The sequence below is a fragment of the Cygnus atratus genome, chromosome 5 (assembly GCF_013377495.2).
Source record: "Cygnus atratus isolate AKBS03 ecotype Queensland, Australia chromosome 5, CAtr_DNAZoo_HiC_assembly, whole genome shotgun sequence".
Lineage (NCBI taxonomy): Eukaryota > Metazoa > Chordata > Aves > Anseriformes > Anatidae > Cygnus > Cygnus atratus.
In genome coordinates this window covers 17,306,547-17,327,221 of record NC_066366.1, presented here as the reverse complement: position 1 = coordinate 17,327,221, position 20,675 = coordinate 17,306,547, and the positions used below count along the sequence as shown (strand labels likewise).

At 37.7% G+C, this 20,675-nt stretch overlaps 1 protein-coding gene across 2 annotated transcripts in view; it reads right to left on the bottom strand.

The window, feature by feature from the left end:
* SHANK2 (SH3 and multiple ankyrin repeat domains 2) overlaps positions 1–20,675 on the bottom strand; it is a 307,767-nt gene that overhangs the window by 219,040 nt on the left and 68,052 nt on the right. The window contains exons 1-2 of one of the 2 annotated variants that reach the window (XM_035552220.2): positions 3,918–4,021; positions 172–481 (exon numbers count right to left, since the gene is read on the bottom strand). In XM_035552220.2, coding sequence (XP_035408113.1) covers positions 172–481; positions 3,918–3,954 — 347 coding nt within the window. In that variant the 5' untranslated portion in view covers positions 3,955–4,021. Of the gene's footprint in view, positions 1–171; positions 482–3,917; positions 4,022–20,675 lie in introns of those variants that run through there. The other variant, XM_035552219.1, reaches the window with a different exon arrangement.

The window sequence follows — 20,675 nt, the reverse complement described above, 5'->3', positions numbered from 1 at the left end:
AGAAACAGTCCCTAATTCATCACCCATAAGCAGATCCAACACTGGTTTCAGGCATGACCAATAGTTTTCTCCAGGGACCAAGCATCTCAGAAATATTTTACATGACTATTAAATATAATCGTTATTTTAGCTATTAAAAGATCTCATACTGTGCAAATATTTAAAATTCACCTGATGTGCCTGTGCTGCTGCCGTTTGGCATCCTCTCCCAACCTGTTTAGGGATGGTGACCGGCTTCGGGAGGATGCAGTGTAAGTCCCCACAGTTTTCACAGTTCCATTAGGATTATTCTGCATCTGTTGAAGTAGATGAGGTGAAAGGCTGCGATGGGAAGAGGCAGAAGAGGAGGCTGACCACTCAGGGAGGTTGTTGATGTTCAGATTGTTGTCACTGTTGGAACGAAGTAAGATACGAGGTGCTGCTAAGGTGCTTGGGGGTCTCCGCCTTCTGTTTGAGTAGGTAGGAGCCTCTCTAAAGGGCACTGTGTAAAGAAGGACATACCGAGTAATCACAGATGAGTTTACCATTTATACACGCTTACAACCCCATGAAAAGACTTAGTAACATATGGCATTGTTTTTTTTTGCAGAGACAGAAACTCTACCTTGCCTGAATATCTAATCAAATTCATTATCCTCAAAACATCATTAAAACTGAAAACAACTGGCCAATATTAGCCTGTTTACGGGTTTTAATAAATAGTTGGGCAATGCCAGCAATGTGAATGTGCAGAGCAGTCTGAACTATGGTCTAATTATCACCAAGTTTGAGGGTCATACTGTTCATATTTACTCTATGCCCTCATTTTCAGTCAGAAAGCCAAGGAATGTGGCTGATCAGTAGAAGTTTTGGTGCACAATCTCCCAACCTCCTTCTCCAATCAGCATCCAAGCTGAGAGAATTTTGTTCCATCGCAAATTCAGGCCTAACCTGAAATCTGTAGTGTTAACAGTCACCTTATCCCCATCTTCCAGGTTAAAAATTGAGGACAGAGATTTTTCTCCTGGCAGAACTCTATTACACCGCTATAATCCCTTGGTATTCCTCTCTTTCTAATCTAGGCATTTCGACTGCATCTATTACTATTGTATATAGAGCATATTACCCCAGGGTAATACACTCACATCGTCACGTGCCGTGTCCCAGGGAGAACACGACTGTATCCAAAGGCTGCAATATGCTAGTTAATGAAACAGTCATAACAGAAAACAAAAGCAAGGGCAATAAAAACCCAATACAAACCAGAGGGCCTATCCTTTCATCGGTGTTATTAGTAGAGTGTTGCAGCCATACAAGAATTCAGACAAGCAGACACTACGTTTTCCAGATCTCCATTTCTCACTGTCGTGAGTCAGTTACTTGCAAATGCAACTTAAAAGGAGAATTTCCTAATAAAAAGGCATCCAACTCACGCTAGAAATGATAGCATTTCCTACTTATTTTATAAGGCAGTGAGGAGTCTGACCCTGAAAACTTACGCTTAGTCCAGTCCCCATTCATGCAAGCACTCTCATAAATTCCAGTGGAACTCATGGGGTTGCAGGATTGATCCAAAGTGCAAGTATTTACATCTGAAAAGTCCCAGTAGCATAACTAACAGGAGAGAGCCAGGAATTATTCTGAGGTCTTTACTGAGCTGTTGTAATTTTCAAAAATCTTATTTCAGCTGGGAAAGAAGCCCCACAGAATATCACCTACATGTCTAAAGTGCCAGCAAGTGCCATTTGTAAAGTGTCACAAATGTCTACACATTCAATGCCCTTCAAAACCACATAAAATAACAGAATTAGAATGTGTCTATCATCCTCTGCAAGTAAATAAATTCACAAAAATATGAATATACACAGGAATCAGTTTGTCTTGCCTTGACAGATAGCTTTTAACTGGGAGGACACAGCAAAATTCAAGGTTCCAGAGCAAAACTGAAAGCATATTTATAACATAAAATAAAGGTGTAATTGCAAGTAAAAGAATAGTTTATATTATTTTCATCAGAATTCATCAGAATATGATTAATTGTGATTCTGAGAATTTTAAAATAGCATCCTTCATATTTCTAAACTTTCTCTGGTAAATAGCTCAGCAACATCAGAACAACCAAGCAAAAGAGAACAGTGTGCACGGGGAGGAAGGACTTTAAATTCATTTCCATAATATATTATTTGAAACAAAGCTGAAATAAGGAAGTAGTCTTGAAAAGCTGCTAAACGGGATAAAGCTTAGTAGTCCAATATTTGGGCTAGAAACTGGCAGAAACTGTATAATTTTCTGGATATTCTGAGTCTTTCATATTTTTGTAGGGTTTCAAACCAGCAAAGTATGTCTCTGAAAGTACCTTAGTGCTTCAAATGCCATGGTGAAAGACACAGTTAGTACTAACTTAAAGAAAACTCACAGCACTTATTTCTAAAATTAACATACACAGATCCTCTGATCAACATATATGACATAGATGTGTTGTTTGTATGTTTCTGGATTTCCAACAATAAGAATATGGCTCTGGAAATGATTTCATTGAAGATAAGAATCTTTCCCAGGAACAATAAAGCAGAACAGCTACTGTCATAATTTCCTTACAGGAGAAATCACACAAAACCAGAGAATGCACGGCAGATACAGGGCTGCTATCTGAAAGAGTAGCCTTGTTCCCTTCAGGTCACCAAAGTTTGTCTTAGACTTCAGTAAAAATGGGCTCTGACCCTTAGACTTGAATTTTTCACCACTTAAAACTGCTAACATTCAAAGCAGGCTGCCAAGCCTTTAAGCCACAGCTCTATGAAACTAAAAATTGCCCATGGTTTTTGATCATTTGCTTTAAGCTCTGCAGCTGGTAGGATGCACGGTGGTGGCAGCAGGAGGGCAGGGTGCTCAGGATGGGGACAGGACAGCGGGGAGCTGCTGAGCACCTTCGTGCCCGCAGGTTTGAGAAAGCACAGGACAGTGCATTCACTCCTAATGGAAAATAGTGTGTTTTGTATGTATGCACGCTCTCCAGGTATCACATTAAATTAGCTCTTTTTCCATTACACATCTGAAAGGGATTTTACATTTGGGAGTTAGTTTTTGATTTGCTATTAATGCTCTGTTCTTAAGGAGAGAACTACAAGCACAATCAGCCCTTACTACAGAAAATAAACAGGAAAGGGGATAACTAATTACACCAATTGACGTGTCTAACAAATCTTTTATAGAAAGAGTTAAAAATAAGCATTTCCATGCCTAAAATGATTAATATTCCACCCAACTGTTTCTTTTCCCCAGCAATCTGCAAACTGTAAGTGGGTGGATATTTTTTTAGCTCCTCTTATAGTCATTATTTATATTATTTGCACAATAAAAAATAACTACAACACAAAATGATGGAATGCAAATGTCCACGCTTTAAGCCCTGTTGGACACTGTCACTCCCTAATATCTCACTACGTTCACAACTGTAAGAATAACTGTTGCAAAACTTGTCTGGGAAAAACAGTTGATATAAAATGACATGAAAATGACTGAACTAATTTCATGCCCCTAAACTTTAAAATTATCATCTCTAAAAGCATGCCTGAAAGCATCATTTAATTCTTTCTCCAGCTCTCAGCATTCTTCTATTCCTGGTATTCCATACATCTGAAGGGGTAATTCAGCAGCAGCTACTGACAAATATTCACTCAGGAAATTCCTTACGTGTCTTCAAATGATTTTCTTAGGGAACAAAACATTTCTATAACTACTTCAGAGAAAACCTTAAATGAATAAAGTCACATCCAGCCTTCATAAGCAGTTGCCTAAATGGATTGTCTAGCATAAAATAATTTTGAAAACGAAACTGCAGGAACTGATTAATTATAGAGTCACTAAGCCGATCATATTAAATGTACACAAGAAAACACCAGTCTGAAACATCAAAGTGTTCTGCTTGCATCGCTTACCTTCTTTCTTTGTGAAGGCATTTAACAAAGACTTCATTTTCCCTTTTACTTTAGCAGCAATCCCCTCATTATATAACCTTTGCTGGGAAGAAAGAGGAAAAAAAAAAAAAAAGGAAAAAAAATAAAGCTACCCAATTTCTATGTGTTCGGGCTGCCTGCACCCTGACATGAGCAGCAGGTTTCTGGGCACTGTGTAATTGCCAGCATAGCCGGGCACGCAGCGCCCGGCGCGCTGGTGACAAAGCCCACCCCACATCCTGTCTGTCAGCTGGGAGCCAACTGTGCATAGACTGGAGCCGCTAACACACACTCACCAAAAAAAAAAAAAAAGGAAAAAAAAAAAAAAAAACACCCTGCTATCTCTCTCAGCATTAGTCATGTGAACAGCACCGCCACAGCCTTGCCGGCGAAGCCCTGCTCCTGCTGGCGCTGCCTTCCTGCACCCCACACGCCGGGTGCAGGAGGTGGGGGACGAAATTTGTGTTGGAGAGGGGCAGGGGGAAGGATGCGCGGACACAGGGGCTTCGCAGCCACATGCATGTGCTGTGCTGCCAGTGAGGGGAAAGCCTTGGCAGAGCTGAGAGCGGCTTCACAAGTGCATCAGCTTGTAAACTTGCCCAGCTGACTCGTGGTGCTCAGGGGCACCCTTTTGCTTTTTGATGCTTTTTGCTTGCTTAGTACGATGTTAAAAAGAGCCAATTTGAGGAAAAGTGTGAATCAAACCAGAACTCAGCAAGCCTCCTGCAAGAACTACAGTAAGACCATAGACAAAACTGACACTACGCAGAGTAACTGGAGCTGGCCTATATTCCAGCCTGAAACAGATGGGGTACCAGCACCAACAATTTTCCATTCCCCTTCATTGCAGCAATTACACCGAAATAAAATAGAATTTCTTTCTGCACAGGGTAAAAATAATAAAATTTGACTGAGCTGTTCCTCTAAATTTCATGCAAATGCCACAAAATAAATAAGGACATTGCATTTGCAGTTTTTAAAGTGCTAATTCTGCAACACATTCTGCAGGGAGCTATGGCAGCCGTGCCAGCATGCTCGCAGGGGTAGAGCAAATCACTGAGAGGCAGGAAGGAAGCAGGGGGCGGTGCTAGCAATCACACAAAATTTCAGCATAACTAGTTACACCTACAGAAAAAAAAGATTCTGAAGAACAGGAAGTTCACTGTTTAAAAAATGAGTAACCCAAAGTAAAAACCTGTCCTCAAATAGTATGAACTATATAGCAGTTAATAAATATTTATTCCATGTCAGACATCTCTGCTGGCTGCTAATACTTCTATTTTGAAAATTTAGTCTTTTTCTAACTGAGAAAACTGATTCAAGAAAGACAGAAAATAAATGACTTAGATGGATTTAACCTCCATATGCACAGTGATACCATATTTAACAGAAAACTGAAAAGAATTAGCAAGCACAAATAAATTCAATAGTTTAAACTTTATTTAACATTTCAAAGTTTACACAGCTCTTAATTTCTAATTAAAAGAATATTTCTCTAAATCAATATAATTTTACATTTTGTTTCAATTTAATTTAAAAGAACCTGTGCTTATCAGGTGGTAATTTTACCAGTGGAAATGTTGGACACTAAATATAAATATAAAGTTAAACATCTGTATTTGACAAGAATATTTTTTTTCTTAAAAAAGATGCAAAGCTTTCTAGAAAGTAGCTTTGAACTGTTATTCACAAACTTATAAATATGTGCATATGTTAGCTCCCCGTAAGAATCGATATTGTTTCCAGAACAAGAACTACTCCACCAGGACAGCTGTGCCACTAATATGAATTATTACCCTTTCCAGTATCTCCATTCAATCCCTCTGATTCCATTTGGAGCTATGAGTGCCAAAGAAGCTATAATGATTAGTAATATTTCACATTTCCATGGTGTTTTCTAACTAAACTTAGTCAACAGTATGTGAGGGCTGCTGAAGTCTGCACAAAAAATTCAGAATCTTGTAGTGTTCCCATTTCAATAGCCAGATGTAAACTGGCAGAAATTAGTTTTATGATGGCAGCCCATGAAATGCTCAGGAAAGACTGAAATCTTACTTTGTGCTTACTGATGGGGCTGAGAGCACTGTTCTGATCACTACTGTAATGCTCATGGGGCAGAGATTTCCTAGGGTGTGCAACTTAAACCAGTTTAACCCAGTGCAGGGAAATGCCCTTCACTGACTGCATGGAGCACAGATTGATCCCCGTACACTGAGAATTACCTGTTGTGTCCCCAGGGAAAGAACATAATCCCTGCCTCTATATGTTCAGTTCTGTGCGTTGATACCCAGAACATCAATCGCAGAAAACCATACAGACCAACATTAACTATCTATGGAGAGATGGGATGCCAATGGTGCTCACGTTGCTCCATGCAGAAAGTCCTGGGCATTTCACTACCAAGGTGCCGCCAGCACAGAACCTGGGAGCCTGATCCTCAAACTGCATCTTTCTCCACGTGGGTGTCAGTGTTTCAAACTATTGCTATCCTAAGTACCTAACTGTAACAGTTAGGCTAGGAAAGTGTTAACTCAGTTGTGTTCATTCATGGCTGTTCATATATAGTAAAATAAAAACAGGCAGGCAACTGTAGTCAATCAAAATAAATCCCAGGGGGTATTTTTATTAGATTCTTGCTGGAGCTCCAGCATTTCATCATCTAGAGGTTTCTAATCAGTGTTATAAAAACATAAAAAATATTAAAGTCACTTGAAATTATTGAGTTTCATGGAAATTGTGGGAACTCTTTCCTATCTACCCCATCAGATATATCACCTGATGAATGATCATTTTATTTCACTTAACCATCTTTCTTTTCCCCATCACAGGAAATATAATTTCTTCCTACATGGCAGAGCCTACTGCAATAAACACTATTGTACAATTGGAAAATATGACAATCAAGGAAGTCAGTGAACTATTTGCAGCTGCATTTTTTTTCCGATTTTCACTAATAGCTTATTAGAATTTACTTGTTTTAACTGAAGTCTGAAGAACTGAACTGTGGTGTAAGGAAGTTAAAAAAGAAATTATTCCAGCAACTTCTACCTTTTCCAAAAAGATTTTGCTGCCTTATGATGGTAGCCTTGGTACTTACAAATGAAGATGCCTTACAAATACAAGCGAGGTAAGCCCTAATAAACTTTATTCCCCCACTTCTTCTGCAGGTGCTCAGGAAGATGTCTGTGGGCTCTGCATGAGGATGCCTCTGCAAAGAAAAGGCCACCTTATGCAGACATCAAAACATGGGCTCCAAGGTTAACTTTGATTGCCATTTTTTGTATGTTTGTAACATCAGGTTCACAATTTTTTATATGTGCTTTAGTCCATAGCTTCCAATGCAAAATAGCGACTTACACATTTAGACATTTTTTGAGGATCTACTTTTAGGCAATTAAATGTCATTAGGAAAAGTTAAAACATGATTTGTTTGATCGAATCTACATTCTTGCTTAATCTTCCCACTATCATGAGCAATTGCTTTTCAGATGTGATGGCAGAACACAGTTAAAATTATCATGCTTTATTCTTTTTGGATTTTGTCTTTTTTTTTTTTTCTTTTTTGAGTTCTTACCAGAAAAAATCCCTTCAACTTGTACACACATCTAGCCTTTTGTTAAAAATACAGTTCTTCACACGTATAAATAAATTTCTCTCCGCTATAAAATAGGCGTCCCTTATGCTAAACCACCAAGTGGAGAGTTAGACAAGAACAGCCATATTCAAATATAGACTGTAAAGTACAAAAAGATTCAAATATAAACTGTAAAGTACAGAAAAAAAAAGAAAGAAAAAAAGCTAGGTTGATACTGTTTCTAGATTACTTGCTTAACCCACAAAGCTATAGGGTGGTCAGGAGCACAAGCAGTGGTGACAGACTCAGAAGGAATCCATCTCAGAGGAACAACTAAAACTCTTATTAAACAAAGTTGTTTTATTTTTTTTGCAAAAAGTTTGAGTTTGCTCAGGATACTGCAATTAAGCCAACCCTGAGAAAAGAGCGTCTGAGCTCACACAAATGTTGCTTGTAGAGCCCAGCCTTAGCTAACCTGACCTTAGTTTCTCTGTCACCACCATTAGCATCTTCTTGCCACCCAGCAGCGCTGCTTAGCAGCCTTCAGGCAGGCAGTCCAAGTCTGAAGGGTAGAATGGGGGCAGGAGACAGTGTGTAGGAAAGGACAGCAGAGGGATGGATTGGGAACAGATGGCAAGAGTTATCAATTAGAAGAAGAAAGAAAAACAGAATATAGCAGTGAAAGTTACACAGCCATGTGCCAGACTTCCCTTCCGTTACCTGGCATTTATATTACATTGCTGTCCCCAAACTTTGCTCTGTTTGGCAAGGGCCAACCTCACTCTACTCTCACGAGGAACCAAGTGCATTCGTGGAACTACGTTAGAAAGCTACAAGAAGCATGTGGAAAGATTTTCAAATATTCAGCAAAATTTACAGCTGTGCACAAGGCTTGACTCTAGAGACAAGACCATGCAGTAGAGTGAACTGGCCACTGCTGGGGTCTTCAGTCCTGCAGAAAACACTTCATGCAAGTCCTGCTATTGAAAGAATTTTAATTACTAAGCATGTGAGGTGCACGTGTTTGTGGGTACATTTCAAAGGAATTTCAAAGTCGATGAATATACAGTTGCCACACTCAGATGAGCTTAAAATATGAGAAATGAAAATCAATCCCTCTTTCTTACCATACTCACATGATTATAAATAAGCCTTCAGTAAGATTCACTGGGATTACAGCAGTAATGCAGGAATAACATTAAAGAGCTGCATGCTTCCATCGAATGCAGGCGTGTTCACTGTAAGGCTTTAGTTTCAGATGCTTACACAACATCAAGAATATATTTAGATCATATAGAAATTGCTAAATATTGCTTAAAACTTGTAATGTGTCAGAGCAAATGTCTGAAATCTCTTTGATAGTCTAGAAGGTAATGGGTTCAGAAATTTTGATCCAAAAGAGCTTGAAAATCATGGGATTTTACCTTTTTTTTTTTTTTTTTTTTAATTACGAAGCTCAAGGCAGCAATTTCTGCAAATTTTTGAAGCTCTGACTGCAAGGATACAGGTACACACACCAGAACTCACCTTAGAAGTGAAATAAAACCTCTGTCCCAAAGGATAAGAGGCTGCTTTGTAGCCCAGAGTTGTGTGAAAAATCTGGGTCAGGATGCAGAAAGACACAGAACAACGGAGGGTTAAAAGGTGGGAAAATTAAACGCTGCTATTTCACAGGAAAGCCTGGAAGTGGGAAGGAAACAATGGCCAGTAATGAGGGAAATGTCTTGCAAGTAGTAGCTTAAAGAGAGAGAGAAGTGAAGGCAACAAGAGAAATCTACAATAGCTGAAGCAGAATTTGAAAACGATTGAAATCTATCAGCAATGTCAAAGAAAGCAACATATTTGAATAAAGTATGTATGACTCACTTTCATTTTATCAGGTACAGTCCTATATAGAAAACGCACTTACCTAAATAAAAATCTGTATTTTACATAGTTCTGTTTCTGCAGGATGTTCTCCTCAATCCTGAGGTGTAGAATGGAGAGGCCAGCTCTGAGCTGCCAGGTGACAAGAGTTTCTAAAGGCTTTATCCTCTCAGAGTACTCACAGCTCCCCATTTCTTTTACACGTGTTTGGGTTGAAAGGAACATCAGATCTTGCTCAGAATAACACAAATAACTGCAACAAACATTTGTATCCATCTTCCATAAATTTGTACGCCCATATAAGAAATAGTGAGTTTTCTCTGCTGTTTGCAAAGACCTTTCCACTGTAATATGGCTAAGGGAAAAAAAAATCTTAAAAAGTAAATAGTTCTTGTAAATCCTTTCAGAAAAAGCAGTGGGTGATTTAGAGTAGATGAAACAGGAAACTACTTGGTTTAACTGATTAGGTTACATTTTGCTGGCATTTCTATAAATATGGACTGTCCTGACTTCAAAGTCTGTTTTCAGCAGCAAGTAGAACTCACCCAGAGTTACTCACTTCTACAGAGCAGCAAACTATCAGTAACCAGCTACCTAGGTATGTTGTTGAAGCAAGAGATCAACAGCCTGTAGGGCATCTGGACAGAAAGATCTATTTAGCTCAGATTATTCAAGCTGCATTATTTTACCTCCAACAATAAGACAGAAAATATAAATCAAAAATAATTATAACCCACAACAAATTCTTGTGCTCTTTAAATAAGTTGGTGAAAGGAGGGTGCAATTTTCTCCACTAATAAACTGGGAAATCTAGTCCTGATGCAGCATCACTCAGACGCATTGAATTACACCACAAAGTTCATTCTTTGCATTATGAACACATTCTGTAATGACTGATACACATGGGCCTTGGAAGCCGTACACAGATTTGTGGGCTGTGGTCTCATGTTGCAGAGGAGAACAAAGACAAATGAATCTGCACAAGATGCTTAGAAAAACAAATGGACCAATATTGGATAGCATGATGCTTCTGTGTTCTGGTGTTGTACAGAAAACAATCTAATTTTGCCTTTGTGTAACTTTCCTCCTACCAAAAGCTCTCAACAAATTCCTTAAATCATTATGTTGTTCCAGGCTTTATTCAGTGATTTGATTTCACTGCTTTAATCTAAGTGTGAACCTCTTTAGTAAATAGTGGGACAAAGCATCTGTGCTTCCAAAAGTGTTGGTGGATCATGTCAGTTTTATTTAGAATAACACCATTTTCATAACTGAAAAGTGTATATTGCTCTCAATGGAGAAAAAAATCTCACAGAAGGTACAAAATATATAACTAGCCAAAGTGGTCAAATAGCGTGCCACTGTTATATGCATTGTCCTTGTACAATTCATACAGACAACTGTAATTACTGGGGCAGGGTGTATTGAGTAAACATGTTTGTACTATTTTATGTGTCAGTCAGTTGGGTCTGATTCTCCAGGCTTCCTACCTTTTGGCACTATTCCTCCAGCACATCAGATATGAAATACATCCACTCCGCTCTGACAACATTTTACAGTATCTTTGCATAAGTCTAAATGATAACACAAGGTGCATAAGGATGGAGAATTAGCCTGCAATGAATTCCAGCTTGATAGCCCATCACTGGCTCAAGCATTTCTTAGACATACAGTTATTCCCAATTTACTGCAGGGCACATGACAGAAGAAACCAAGCCATGACATTAAAGTTCATGCATGACTGTGAGCTACCCCAAGGCAGGAATTATAAGAAAACGGCAAAGAAAAAAATCCACAATATCCTCTTGAAGCTGTAGCTCCTCCCTCTTCTTAAATCTTGGTGTCCTTCCCTGCTATTTTTCAACCTCATTCTCCCTTCTCTTCATGGCTACCGTTGTCTTTCATTGCTTCTATCACCAGTTTAAGGATAGCCTGCCTGCCCTACAGAGCCATTAAATGGTCTGTAAGAGTCTATCAAGAGAGATTTCTAGAAGATATCACATCATAGCAGTTACATAAAATTAGCAGTGAAGTTATATGGGCAGAGGTAGAATGGTTGGAGGGCAAGAAAACAGCACTGAAGTAGCCCACCCAGATGAGGAAGTTTATAGGAGGTCACATTGCATAAAAGCCTAATAAGAGTGGAACACATCACCCCATCTTCATACAGCAAAGCTTGATTGTGGAATACAGGAGGGAACAATCAAGTAATTAATGTGACATTGCTCTATCTTTTTAATACCTTATTGCACTTTGAGGGTAACATTTTCATTGAGAAAATAATACATTGTTTACTGAGGAGACCTCAGAACCGTGAAGACTTTTCGCTCTACTGGTTGGCTTCCCACAGGTGCACATTTCTTTCCGGTGTGTTTAATGACAAATACTTGCATTACCACTTTCATTCTTGTTTTGCAGTAGAGAAGTACAAGGAGACCATTTTTTTTTTTTCCTGGAAGAGCTCTTACCACCAAAACTACAAATTAAGTGCCAGGAGAACTAAATTCTTGGCTCTGCAGCCTCCCTGAAGTCCATTAATCTGCAAGGAGTGAGAGGAGAATTTAAGGACTGAATACCATTGGGGGTCATCAGTGTAGAAGAAGCCAGAGAGACCTCCATATCCCACGGACTTGCATTAACAATCAAAAAAGCAGAAATTGTTTACATATATTTAGGAGTAGCTTCTCAAATGTGGAGTTAGAGAAAAACATCATTACTGAACCTTGAATGCTCTGCACTTTTTTTTGTTTACACTATCTAGTCCAAGCTGTCTCCAAGAATTCCTCATTTACTCTTATTGTCATCATTTCAGTTTCAAAGTGGACCTAGCACTAAAAGCAGTGAGTAGGATATATTTAGCTTTTGAGACGATGCACATTTGGGTTACCTGAGTACAAAGTCTGCCACTGCCAGCTTCCTTTTGTCTTCTATGCTACAGATAGTAGTTATGCCATGCAAGTATTCACCCCTCAAAATATCTTTTCTAAACAGAGGAAAGCAAGCTCTAAAGTCACGTCATCAAGAAGGATCTTTGAAAAATAAAACCCAATAATTTAAGCTGATAATTGTCTCACTATCCTTAGTTCCATTTAGACATTTGGTGTTAAGAGGAAACTAAAACATAGCTGACTTATTCATTAAAATAACAGCATTTAAAATTATATTAGTAGCCTACATTTCTCTGTCTCAAAAATAACTGTTAATGAATCATGCCGGTCTAAATAAGAAAGGATAAAAAAAGAATGTATCCGTTATAGCAGGGGGTTATCTTTGTACAAATATGTAGGTGTAGCATTTGTAATGTTCTCAGTGGTTAATCCCATTGAGAAAGGAAGGCTTGCTCATTGAAGCCCTTTTGAGGTGGATTAATAAAGTAATATTAGCAATACTATGCCTACTTCTAGTTCAAGACATTATCCCTTGCATTTTAAAATGTTTGAAAACGTTGAAATAAGACTTTTCTTTCCTTCTTTCCCATTGTAGCCTTGATTTGGCCTGCAGGTTAAGTTTTGAGATGGTGCACCAATAGCTGAGTTTAGGAGATTTTCTGTAACAAGAATATGAAAAAGGACTCTTGTTTATACAGTTTAGTAAGTCAGAGCTGACAGGAATAAAAGAATAAAAGTGCAAGCTTTAAACCCATTATCAAAAATTAATCTCGTGTACATACTATTTCAGAAATATTGCCCCTTATTCTTACATTTCTGGCAGCAGTGGTGGATGTAGCTACATGATATTCATTAATTCAGCAGAAAATGCATGGCTGACATCCAAGACATTACTATGAAAATAGAAGTTCTGGATATTATTTGGCAGTCACACCCCCGGACATCAAGAGTACTACAATAAAATTTGACTTCCACGTTCAAGTTTCAAAATAACTCTGCTTTCTTCCGGACAAGAAGTGATGCAAATAAAGCTAGTAGGAAAAGGCAATGCAAGTCTCTAAAAAAGAATGGAGTCAGAGAAAGGAGAGTAATTGCATAAATAAGCAAATTGCATACGTTTTTTCTCTGCTAAGCCATGGCATTTCAGATGCATATCCTTGATGTTTCAGAATAATTTCAGACTGTTAGCAGAGATATCATTTTGCATGCTGGTATTACCTGTACATATGTGAAACTACTGTATGTATACACACTTTCATTACAGGAAGGACCATGTGGCACTAAACACCTAGGATCATAGAATCAAAGAATATTCTGAGTTGGAAAGGACCCACAATGATCATTGAGTCTAGCTCCTGGGTCACTACAGAGGTTGTTGCAGGGGCATAACTGAATTGGAACATGCCTTGAGGAATCCTTAGCACATCTAAACTAAGTTAATGATGATTGTACTCATATATTTAAGGACACAATTTCAGGTATGAGAACCATGAATAATATGTCTTTATATATATATATATATAAGCTTGAAGAATATACTGTGCATCAAAAGATAAATAGTACGGAATCAGACCAAACAGATAGATACAGTAACATGGAACATGTATTTCAGATGTTACTGTAGAAAACTTCAGCTGAAAAGTGAATTCAAGTTACTTGCAATATTTATTTGTTTACTAATGTTTGTAATAGAGACCTAAAATGAAAGAAAGATCCAGCCCTGAGTTCTGCCAGGGGGCACCGGACTCAGTTTCACCAGAAGCTTATAGTGCAGCAGTCCTGCAAACAGCCCCCTGCTACTTTTGCTGCAGAGGGACCGCTGCTTCTGAACCACCTAGAGGGGAGGGACCACAGCCTCCAGGAAGCCTCTGTCACAACAAGCGAGGGAACCCCAGCCAAACACTACTCACACTCCCATGCTGTGCAAGTCAGCCTTTCCATCAGAGGTCAGGAAAGGAAACAGCATCCTAAGACCCCTCCCTCAGCCAGACAACAGCGGGTATTGGAAGGGTGGGAGAACAGAACAAGAATAAATGGAAGATTATGAATTTGGGGTACATTTTATGGAAACATCGCAAGAGTAAATTTTCCATTAAGTCTTAATATTTCCTGTTCTAGAATTTGGCAAGAAATTTAGAAATGACACAATCTAAGTTCCCACGGGTATGACCATGCTTTCTTTTACATTAGGAAGCTGCAAGCAATATCAAAGGAATGACCAACAGTAAAGAAGAAGGAGAAATAAATGGGACTCACAGGACACCTTTGAGTTCAAGAAATGAAGTATGAATGGAAATGGAACAACTGGAAGATAGGAAGAAAATACAGAGAAATTCCAGTGATTCTTAGCGAATCTGGGAGATATAATCTGAAAGAGATTTTCAGTGAAGAAAATGAAAACGGATTACTGCTTTAAGATACTTAGGAATGACAGTTTAACATCTCAGGAAATGGTATGCTATGTAATATACAACCAAGAAAACAATATAAATTTGGATGCTGCACATTACATGGAGAAGTAAAGTGATATTAAGCAACTCCTACAGCCTCTTAAACCATACCTGTAATATCAATTTCTGAATACCAGACCCCTGTTTAACATAAAGATTTACGAAACACACAGCAGGGAAGAGCAATGCAGAAAACAATTAGGATGCAGGAGTGACTAATTAGCTTTATAAATTTATGTAGGAAATATTTTAACAGGTAAATGCCCTAAGCAAGATCCTATACCATACACAGTCAAAAAGTTTCAATATTGGCTTAATTTGGAAGAGATGTCTTATTCTAGTTTGTTAATTAATAAACAGGGAAAAAAAAAAAAAAAAAAAAAAACAGCTGCTTAAATTCTAGTCCCAATAAAAATGGTAAATATTTTGCCATGGACTCTAGTGGGACCAAAGTTTCAGTCAAGAAATAAAGGAACGTTTGAATGATGCAAAACAGAGGACCAATACAGAACAACAGAAACAACCCTAAGGAAGTTAACTAGAAGAATACAACAGTACAAAAAGCACAGAAAGTATTTGAAGATCAGAAAAAAAGTGTAAATGACTTTCCTTCTCTTCTCCTTCCATCCCTCTGAACAATCATAGTTTGCAGCTTTTTCTTAGCATGCAACCAGAAGGAGCAAAGAAAGAGGATGCAGCCCTGGTCCACAACAGCCAGACAGCTGGAAGGTCGCTCTCCACAGCCCATCATGCTCACAAGTCACATCTCAATCTGAAAGCTCTAAGGAGCAGTTCATCCCTACCTCTAGTGTTGTTCCATATCATAGCACAACCCGAACTTAGCAAAATAAATAGAGAAACAAATTGCTTCTTTGATCCATCAAGGAAGTGGAATAATCTGTGGAGCAGAAGTGACAAGTTTCACAACTGTGGACAGAAACCTCTGTGAAGCATACTCTCCAGAGCAAAACTGCAGCAGAACAACCCAATGAGTTTTCTATTTCACTGTTCAAATATGGTCAATATTTCAGTAGGTGAGGTTAAAAGTATTAACTAAGAATTTATTTTTAACTAGTGTTTCACTGTTCCATTACCAAAAACAATAGACAAGCTGTTCTTTTACATAGTAATTTTTTTCAGCTTGCATGATTAAGACACTTAGTATTTATAGTTTGTCTGGATTTTTAGAAGAGATTGTGTGAACATTTCTGATCATTAACTGACAGGAATGGATTGCCTTATCTGACAATATGTAATGCTAGTGGTAAGCAACATCATAAAGGAAATACAGATTATTTCTCCTTATCATAATCTTACTCTGTCTTGGTAATTTTAGATTGGAGTTATTGGATTTATTTCAGAATCTTACTAATTAAGCCTTACCAACTGATTTGAACTTTCATCTGTGCTTCTTAAAGGGCTGAACTGTCAGAGCTATTGTTGCTGTGAAAACCTTTAGCTGTGAATTAAATTGAATTTTCTTATCTATTCTGTCACTCTCCTTTATAGAAAAAAAAAGGGGGGGGAGAAGAGCTATGTCATAACTGAAGTTCTGTGGATGATGATATAGGTATATAGGTAATGGCTTTTACAACATTATTACTTCACATCTATCAATATTCTGCATTTTTAAGAACCTTGCTACTATGGGTGATGTTTTGAGGCTGTGACAAAAGAGAAGAAGACCCCACAACAGACAACCACTGGGAGCACTGGAAAGAAAAGACATGCAAACACATAAAGAATAAAAAGATAGGAAAAAAAAAAAGATATGGTCTAGAGATTGCATTAGCAGTGATGAATTGACCACATAAGCACGTAACAGCACACAGAGGTAGGGTCAGAACGGGCACTTCAGAGAACTGGCTGGCACACAAGAGCAATGCAGCTCCAGATATGCCTGCAACGAATGAACTGCAGTAAGGAGATTGTGAAAGATGGCTGAAGTTTTTCAACAGGAATTTAAGGATTAATAAGAGATAAAGTTCAGGGAACAGTTTTAAATTATATGGGGAAAAAAAAAAGGAAAAAAGGAGACAGGAATAATAAACAAAGCAGAAATTTAATACTTATGGCAATAATCACAGATATTTCTGAGTAAATTGGGGTACAAGCACACAAAATTTGTGACCTCTCATAACAGCAAAGTCTATTGATTTTAGTAACTTCTGAAAATACAGTACATTAAGAGAAAATTATAAACACCACTAGCTTCATACTACATGCTAGAAACACTCAGAGAATTTAGCAGGATACAAGAGTGCTAATCAGGTTGCAAGATCACATTCTTAGCTATTTGTGCCATGAGTAGGATGATCTAGAGCAGCAATTTTTGCATGCATTCATGCAAACCACACACAACTATTAGGAATTTCAAGCACGATCTGGACAGCTAAGACTTCTGAGATCCTCAAGCTTGTTAGGAGAAAAAAGTTATGAAAGGAATAGAAAACAAATAGTATAATACAATTTTGATATTTGTTTCATTCAAGAAGAGGCCAACTTTTCTCAAGCACTGGTAAGGACCTTACTCATTACTAATCTACAGGCATTAAAAGTTAACGTTCATAATAAGCTAGGAAGGACATTAAAATCATTTTTTAAGAGTACAGGTGTTAAGTAATTCATGTAAGCAACATAACCAGTTGAATGCAGCAAGCGCAGAGCAAAATCAAAATTGGACTTGGGCATTTCTGCACCATATTACCAAACCAAAGAGTAAAAGGAAAGATGGTTCACCCATGATTTCTGAAGAGCCAGGAGGATGCAGCAAGGCAAGTATTATGCTAGAGCTAACAAGCTATCATTTACTCACAGTACTCCATGAAGAACCACTTGAGAAATCTCTGCACAGTTCCTGGGTATCTCAGCTTGCCATTGCTCCCCACAGTGAAAAGTGACCACAAATGCACTGCTACTAAGTGATAGTGGATTTACCACAAAGCATATTTTCTGTGTCCATTCCACTGAATTCTAAAAGATATACTTCAATGGGACACAGGCATATAACCAGTTAAAAAAAAAATCATAAAAATGTACACTTCTACGCCATCAGGCATCCACTACCTCTAAAACTCCAGCATTTTTATGACCCTACTCAAATGGTGTTTAGATACAGTTACTAATTAGTTTTACCAGTCTCCATGTAGGTACCCTTGGAGTGGAACTGCAGCACATCCATATGGGGAAGGATAGGGGCTGTTAAAAGTTACTGTCCCAGAAAATCACATGGGAAAAGAGCAAGAGAAAAGACAGGCCCCCAGCTCTTCCACATGCATGACAGGGGAAGATAGTTTATTAGAAGGTTTGTGATGGGTCGCAATGCATTTCACGCAGCCAAACAACCCCCAGACACCACAACGGGACTTAATTCAATTATTGTGTTTGGGTTGTTAAAGGATGATGCTGAGGGCACTTTTTGAACTGCACACAGTAATATTTCAAACATCAGTATTTAAATGCTTCTCTCATTTCAAAGTGAGAGGTGAAAAAAGAGTGTGATTAAATTTATGGAATAACTGAGTTATTGCTTTGGTTTATAACTATATTGCTACATATAATATCATTACTTGTACTATCTGGTAACTTAAAAAAAAAACCATCATTCAGCATTCAAAAGGACAGCACTTTTCCTCACAGGTATTTAAAAGCTTGCCTGACTTAAAAAATATGTTTCATTTGCACAGTATTCTTGGAGGACTGGAACGAAAAAAAACAATTAAATTGTACCCTACAGAAAAATACTTTCTTCTTTATTTTTCTTGAAAGTATCTACATCTACACTAAGAAAAAAAATCAAAAACATATCAGAGAAAAATCAACATTTTTGCCCACTGTGGTTTGAATATTCTAATTCTGTCCAGTAGTATGCATCTGTGTAAAGCCATCATTAGATAATTCTCTGTCCCATAGCAACCACTTTGTTTTCTCAGAGAAATAAAATATTTTTACATCCTTAGGCAATACCTTTCTCTGCATGGTTTCCTAAATGAAGCTGTTTGTAATCTAAAGTTAACATCTCAATTTACATTGGGCTTTGTAGAGATTTATAGCTATGTATGTGGAAAACAAACTGCTAGCACTAGGCTTTTCTAACTCTCTCTATATGTGCTTGTACAGAGTGACTATTTCACATTTTATATAAAAGCCTGGATTTGTTAATAAAATACTGGTTATTTAAAGTAACAGATTCAAGTTATCAGATATATTTGTGTTATTAAACAATTATTTAAAAGAGAACAATGGAAAGACAAGAGAGGTAATGTTTTAATGATCTGAGCTTGTAATGATAATTTAGTCCTGAACTTGCAAAGTAGTAAGAAAGCAAAAAAGGACATTCAGTTTGCATCTTCAAGCACTGGGGAATCATGATAATGGGGCTGGAAGTAAAGTCTCTTAGAATCACAAAAAGATCATACTTGGAATCTTTGATTTATTTGGTGGTTTTTTTGTTTTGTTTTGTTTTGTTTTTTGACATCTCATTCACAGAAAATTGCCTTGAAAGAGACTTCATTTTATCTAAAAAATTTTTGCTTAAAAATAAGATAAGAAGAGACAGATTTCTGAAGTTTGTCTGTGCTAAATGGCTCCTATAATCTAGTCTACAAGTCAGAATGCAACAGTCATGCTAAATGGTTAACATAAACACCAGGGACTATAGGCAGCTTGAGAGGATCTTCCTGTTACTGTCACAGCTAACCATTTCACAGTAATCCAGAAATTTCGGGGCTGCTGGTCAGAGCCACTGGTTCTCAAACAAGGGCTTGCAGTACTTTACTACAGGTCTCTGTGGAGCTAGCTTTTTCTTAAAAGGGTTTTTAATTATTAAATCACACTAAAATGACTATACCTATTTTAAATAATTTACTCATTCTATTTTACTGTGCTTAAGTTCCCTACAGACATTATACAAAAGCAAATGTGAAGAGAGAGGAGCATGCAATATAGTAGTATGCCACCGAAATAATGGCAAAAAAGGCATGGAAGCAGACCTTGTACCACAATATGACTTACTGTAACCACATGAGGGCTTGGGTGATGACCTGAACATCATCTCCATTCAAGCATAAAAGGACTGTCATGAAAGAAGAATTCTGATTTATTTATTTATTTATTTGGCAATCCTATCATGCCTCTTCATTGCATCAAAATATGACTGATTTAAATTTTGACAATGAGGTGCATTAGAATGTGAAAAAAATCTCCCAGGGGAAACTGGAAATGTTTGAGATGTGGAAAGCTAAACAGGATGAAAACACCCACACAAAATGCTGCAGGAAAATAGTAAGCTGGAATAATAACATTCATCTAGCTGCTGTGCTACACCAGATCTTTACCAAATCTGATTTCTCCAGCTAAATTTTGAAAAATGAAGCATCTAGTAAGTTACAGAGTGAAGTTTTGAACCTTCACAACTGTTCATTAAGATTGCTGATTTCAGCAAAGATTATTTTTTTTCATCTCTACTTACCCTAGCCTTTGAAACCAAATACAGAAAGAAAACTAGTAGGGATCCATTCAGTCTCAAGTGCAATTTAATTTTTTGTTATTAAGCTTTAATGGAAGGAAAAGACACGATCGGAGCAGTGTTTATTTCAATGATGATGCAATGTGATGGGTGCACTGCATAATGTCAGATGATATCAAAAGATGTGTCCTGGTGTAACCTCCCTTATACATAGTGAGAAGCCTCTGAAAATACAGAAGGCAGCAAACAGCTATGAAGCTGTTACTGGAAAGTTGTCATTTGCTTTCAATAACTGAATATGATTTGTGATTATCTAGTGTTCCAAATTGCTCAAATGATTAGTTACAAAACCATGTCTTCCTTAGATTCTGAAAGGCTCATCTTTCTTATTTAATAGATTAAGATTTTTGTCCTATGAGCTACACTGAAAAGAATTGTACAAAATCGACTTTAGGCAAGTCTTGTGCTCCTTGCTTTTGGGGCTGCCTCACAGCA